The sequence below is a fragment of the Condylura cristata genome, unplaced genomic scaffold (genome assembly GCF_000260355.1).
Source record: "Condylura cristata isolate star-nosed mole 26May11 unplaced genomic scaffold, ConCri1.0 scaffold00015, whole genome shotgun sequence".
NCBI classification, from domain to species: Eukaryota; Metazoa; Chordata; class Mammalia; order Eulipotyphla; family Talpidae; genus Condylura; species Condylura cristata.
The window spans coordinates 1693673-1698770 of NW_004567116.1; the positions used below are offsets into that span (position 1 = coordinate 1693673).

At 58.7% G+C, this 5098-nt stretch overlaps 2 protein-coding genes across 4 annotated transcripts in view; one reads left to right on the plus strand and one right to left on the minus strand.

The window, feature by feature from the left end:
• The window catches only part of BANF1 (barrier to autointegration factor 1), a 1734-nt gene extending 1517 nt beyond the window's left edge, over nucleotides 1–217 (minus strand). Inside the window, exon 1 of the mRNA XM_004682606.2 lies at nucleotides 135–217. The gene's annotated coding sequence lies outside the window, so the exon portion shown is untranslated. The remainder of the gene's footprint in view (nucleotides 1–134) is intronic.
• Nucleotides 218–226: 9 nt separating this feature from the next.
• On the plus strand, nucleotides 227–4700 carry EIF1AD (eukaryotic translation initiation factor 1A domain containing). Of its 3 annotated transcripts, none has more exons than XM_012725649.1 (6): nucleotides 227–293; nucleotides 1780–1971; nucleotides 2085–2193; nucleotides 2272–2380; nucleotides 2544–2594; nucleotides 2961–4700. In XM_012725649.1, exons 2-6 carry the CDS (start codon nucleotides 1885–1887, stop codon nucleotides 3103–3105), a joined length of 501 nt encoding a protein of 166 aa, XP_012581103.1. In that variant the 5' UTR covers nucleotides 227–293; nucleotides 1780–1884; the 3' UTR covers nucleotides 3106–4700. The 3 variants fall into 3 exon arrangements, with proteins under 3 accessions (XP_012581103.1, XP_004682664.1, XP_012581102.1); XM_004682607.2 differs by lacking the exon at nucleotides 227–293 and adding an exon at nucleotides 319–746; XM_012725648.1 differs by lacking the exon at nucleotides 227–293 and adding an exon at nucleotides 1087–1167.
• The last annotated feature ends 398 nt before the right edge of the window (nucleotides 4701–5098 follow it).

A 5098-nucleotide genomic window follows, 5' to 3' on the forward strand; every position in this document is an offset into this window, starting at 1 on the left:
GCCCCCGCCCCGCGACCAGACGCTCGCAAAGGGCGCACCCTCAGGCCGGCACCACGCTGCGGCCCCTCTGCTCCCCTCCTCCCCGCGCCACCTCCGGCCTCAGGCCCGGATCCTGTTCCGCAGCTCGCGCTCACCGGCAACTCCGGTTCGTGTAACGGCTCCTCCCGCCAGCCGGCTGCTCCCGCCGATACCTCAACCCACTAGAACTTTCTTCGGCTTCCGCTTCCGGGTCACCTCAAGAGCCGCTTTAAAAAACTCAAATTGGGCACTTCTAGCCGCGTACAACCATAGAGGTGAGGCGCCCGGACCTCCACGTTGCCCATAGCAGATGCTGCTTTCCGGTCGCTGCGCGGGGAACACCGCGGCCTCCTTGGTCTCGGTCCTCGGCAGCATTTCCGGCCGCAGGAAGCCCCGGCCTCAGAGGGGAAAATTGCTGCCGGCTGCCGGGGACCCGGAACTCAAGGATTCGGCTGTAACCGACCTGGCGGTGGGAAGAATTAAAGAGACGGACAAGCGGGGGCGGGTGGCCGGAAGGCTGCGAGACGGCGCCGGAAGCCGGGCTCGGGCGGGGACCACCTGGGCTTTTTCCCGGCGGCTTGTGGCGCGGGCGTGGACGGGCGCTCCAGACACTTAAGTCCGAGCCTCTGGACCCAGTCGCGCAGTGAGTCGTGGGCAAGTGGCTCTCCACGTCGAGCCTGGAAAGCTGGGTCGTCCTGGCAGCGCCCGCGTGAGACGACGGCCACCGAGTAAGTGCGGGTCTTCTGCGAGCGTCTTTCCTCGGAGTTGGGGAAGGGGCGGCAGGAGACGCCGCTGACGTTGACACTAGCAGTTTCCTCGGGACCACCTGTCCTGGTGCCGCCAAGCTTGACCTCCTTGGGCCTTAAGTCAGAATGTAGCCGACGCCGCCTGAGCCCCAGCGACGGGCTCCGTGCCATGCGGGTGTGCTGCAGTCGCGTTTCCCTCACGCCCGCCGCCGCGGGGCCGGGACGAGTTTTCTCTAGACCTGTTTGCTGTTGGGACCCCACCAGCGCTGGCGATGAACGTGCGCTCTGTGTGCCACGCATGGCCAAATGCTGTGCTCGCGTTATCTCACTCGTAAGGACGCTCAGAGCTAGCTGTTCTCTTCCTGAGGCCTAGAGAAGTTGGCCAGCTGGGGAACAAGCTCAGGTAGGGATTCAGGCGATTAGATGTCAAGTGTTAGGGTGCAGATGGGGGGCTCCTGTGCTCCCAAACTTGGCTTTCAAAAAGTGCAAGGCAGGGTAACAGCTGCCATTGTCCCCCCACCTTTCTCTCACCCGCATGTCTCAAGTGTGATGTTTCACCTGTTGGTCTCCTCCTGTGTTCGCCAAGTCCCTGGTGCAAGTCAAAAGCAGAGGCAAAAGGACCGTCTCCTTGTGTGTCTCCCGTGAGCCCCCTGCTTTCCCTGTTATAAAACTTCAGCTAGGCACCTCCCCTTTTTATGGAGATGCCTGTTACAAAAGCCTAGATTCTTTTTTTGTTTTAAGATTTATGCATACAGAAGTGGGGTACAGACCAGAGGTGCATGGGTAGTGAGAGGATTCACCAGAGACAGAATGGGGAGCAGAACAGGCTGATCGGCGAAGTCCACTGCTGAGGGGGGCAGCGGGCGGCTCAGAAGAGGTCTGCCGCGCCATGTGGGTCACCTCTGGGGTGGGGATCGAAGTCATGCTGAAGTGGCTTTAGCTTCTTAGTGCTGTGCTGTAACCCGCTGCGCCCCCAAAAGCCCAGATTCTTAACCTGCACACTGTCTCTCCTCAGTCAGAGGCCTTGGAAACAGACCTGGGGACTCAGCCCACCCTCTAAGAAACCCGAGGAGGAGCCATCCATCTCCACTTCCCTCACAGCCCTGGGACACCATCCAGCATGTCACAGGCCACCAAGAGGAAGCATGTGGTGAAAGAGGTGCTGGGGGAGCACATGGTGCCCTCTGACCAGCAGCAGATTGTGAGGGTGAGTAGCGCAGGCACAGCGGCTCTGCTTCCACATCCCTCCTCTCCTGTGGGGCCCTGGCACAGTGTAGCTGGGGCCTGTTTGAGCTGGCTGACAGGTGTGTACTGGACCAGGTACTCAGGACCCCCGGGAACAACCTGCACGAGGTGGAGACAGCGCAGGGGCAGCGCTTCCTGGTGAGCATGCCCTCCAAGTACCGGAAGAGCATCTGGATCAAGAGAGGTGAGGGAGGCGCTGCTCCAGGGACTCGGCTGTGTCCTGGGGCCTTCACAGCTGACCGCGCCTTTTCTCTCCCCACAGGGGACTTCCTCATCGTTGACCCCATCGAAGAAGGAGAGAAGGTGAAGGCTGAGATCTGCTTTGTGCTCTGCAAGGACCACGTGCGCGCTCTGCAGAAGGATGGGCTCTGGTACGGTCCCCTTGTTCGTTGGCTGCCTGGCTTCTGTGGGGTTGACCTGGCTATGGAAGTGGGGACAGGACGGTCGTGGCGTCCCCGCTAGGGACAGCTGGGAAACAGCTGTTGGGCTCGTGGTTTTGCCATCCCCTCTGACCCGGGCTCTTCTCTTGCACAGGCCTGAAGCTTTCTCCGGGGTGGTTGAGAAACACAACAGCAACAGGAACAGGTGAGGAATGAGCCTTGGGACGGGGAGCTAGAAAATAGAGGTTCAGGCTTTGGCGTCCTGAGAGGAGGAGGAGCTTTTCTCCGTGCAGAGGGTCTCGGCACGATGCCTCAGTAGTTGTGATGGTGACGTGGTTGTGACGGTGGCTGGAAAATGCTCCAGGTTGCTTTGCCATTGAAAAACTGGAGCATAGGGGTGGGGCATAGTCTCAGCCTGTCTTCTCTGACCAGCACCCCCACACACACTTGCTCTGACTTTTTCCTGTCAGAATTGCTGAGCCTAACTGCTGAGCCATGTGGGCCTTTGTCTGGGGTTTCTTTGGTGGCAGATCTTGGAGAGCTGGGTCAGCATTTTCCTTCCCCCACACAGACAGACTCAGCCAGAGCTCCCGGCAGAGCCCCAGTCGTCAGGAGAAGAGTCCAGCTCTGAAGACGACTCTGACCTGTTCGTTAACACCAACCGCAGACAGTATCAGGAGAGTGAGGAGGAGAGCGAAGAGGAGGAGGCAGCCTGAGGCCCTGGACCCCACCTCTCTTGCTCAAAGACTAGCTTGTGGCTCCTCTGAGCTTGGACATTCCCAGGGTGCTCTGCCACCCTTCCCCCTGGATGGGGACAAGGCGGGGCACCTGCGAACTGGCCTGACCTAGGAGAATTAAACCCCTGGTGGGTGGAGACTAGTGCTAGTGTCTCGTGGCTCTCTGGAGGGGGAGGGGCTTGTGCTGCAGTTTCCCGCCGCTCCGCGGTGCTCTGCACTGGGCACTTGGAAGTGCTGGGCCTTGCGGTGCCTCCTTGCTGTCTAATACCTGGGAGCGCTCTCAGTTCACGGCTGGCTTGTTGTCAACAGTCAGGACCACAGCGTGGCCTTCATGCCCTCCTCTAGGGGACACTCGGAGGCCGCCGGTGTCCAGGCTGCTGTTCACGTTCCCTGGGTGGCACGCAGGCCCTCAGCCCTCAGCCCTCCCCACCCCACAGCTTCCCGCGTTTTGAAGCTGCTGCCTCCGGCGGTCCCTCCCTCCTTATGGCTGGCCTTGACCCAGTTGCTGCTCGCCTTGGAGCTCACCCTCTGCCTGGGGGCTTCTCCCCACTTGTGGCATCACACTTTGCAGTGGGGAAAAGCGTTTCTGTTTACGTGGCGCTGTCCACCTCCCGTGAGCGAGCCGCAGTGCCTGCTCCAGACCTGCTCCCCGCATCCTGAATCACTGCGTCTCCGTCTCCTGACCTTGCCAGACTCTTGGCGCCTTTCGGATTCTGAGGCCTGACCCCCCCGGCCTGGCTTCCTCGCACAGCCAGCCCTCCAGTTCCCCTTCTCCCTCCAACGCAGCCCTCCCACGGACGCCGCTGGCCTTGGTGCCTCCCCGTGCACTCCCTCCACTGTCCACACCCTCCACCCCACCTCCTCGTGGTGGTCACCTGGTGCAGGCCTTACGCTAGGCCTAGCCGGTCACCCCTTTGCCTGTGTGTCAGTAACTTCAAGAAAACGGCCAACCTGGCCCTCTAGCCTCATCTGCAGCCGCTGACGCAGACCTGCCGCGGACTGGGCTCCGCCGTGGACTGGGCTCCGCCGTGCAGTCCTCTGGGGTGTCCTGTCCACACCTGCTCTCAGCTGCCAGTTCTCTTCCTCTGTTGTCACCACAGCTGTAGGTCAGGAAAGAAGTGCTGTGGGGGCCCGTCCCTGCCCCCCTTGACCAGTCCTACAGATACACTCATGGAGCCGCCTGGCCTGGCCTCATGTATCCGGCAGACTAAGCTTGCTCGTGTTTGTGCGGCCGGTGTCCTCCGGCGTCAGCTTTCCAGAGTTCCTGTTACCACCCTCTGTGGAGGCTCACAAGTGCTGCAGATGCTCACATCCGGCCAGAAACACCCACCACTTAGCCCCACATCCTCTGACCTCATTCACACTCATGCTTCTTAGTGTCGCTTTCTATACGTCAGTGTATATGTGCGCGTGTATTTAAAACTATGCGTACAAAAAGGGAAACTTGAAGATACCTGTGTATATCTTTAACTCATCCTGTTTATTTTCTGTAGAGATAGCTAATTTTTCCTAATAGGATAGCCCTACTGAATGAGTCATTCCTATTCAGATATCTTTTAAAAATAAACTCGATTTCTGCCTACCTATAGATCTTTTGAACACTTGAGTTTCTGACCTGCCCACCGGTCTGTGAAGCTCGGCTCCCTCACCCCTGACAGTCTCTTAGCTTCTCTTGTGAGAGAACTTTAGAGTGAATTTGACTAGTTTCTCTAAGAACTTGAGATAGTCAAGCACACATATTGAAAGTCCAGGTATAAGTCTTTGCTTCTGTTTCCGATTCTTGTGGATCACAGAGAACTCCGTGCAACCTGACTGGCTTGTGGATTGTGGGATGGCTGCTCGTTACGCGTCATGAAATTGCTGTCTCACTAGGGTTCAGGGAGAACCTTCCTTCACTCGATGTTTCCTCCTGTTGCAACGAGGGTTTCTTCCTTTATTCAAAGTCATGGAACACTGGCATCAGTAGAGACCA

Bases quoted from the DNA above. Each gene is read 5' to 3' on its own strand.
- EIF1AD (XM_012725649.1), top strand. From the start codon at position 1,885: ATGTCACAGGCCACCAAGAGGAAGCATGTGGTGAAAGAGGTGCTGGGG. The intron at 1,972-2,084 runs GTGAGTAGCGCA...GTACTGGACCAG, and splicing joins ACCAGCAGCAGATTGTGAGG to GTACTCAGGACCCCCGGGAA. The intron at 2,381-2,543 runs GTACGGTCCCCT...TCTCTTGCACAG, and splicing joins CTGCAGAAGGATGGGCTCTG to GCCTGAAGCTTTCTCCGGGG.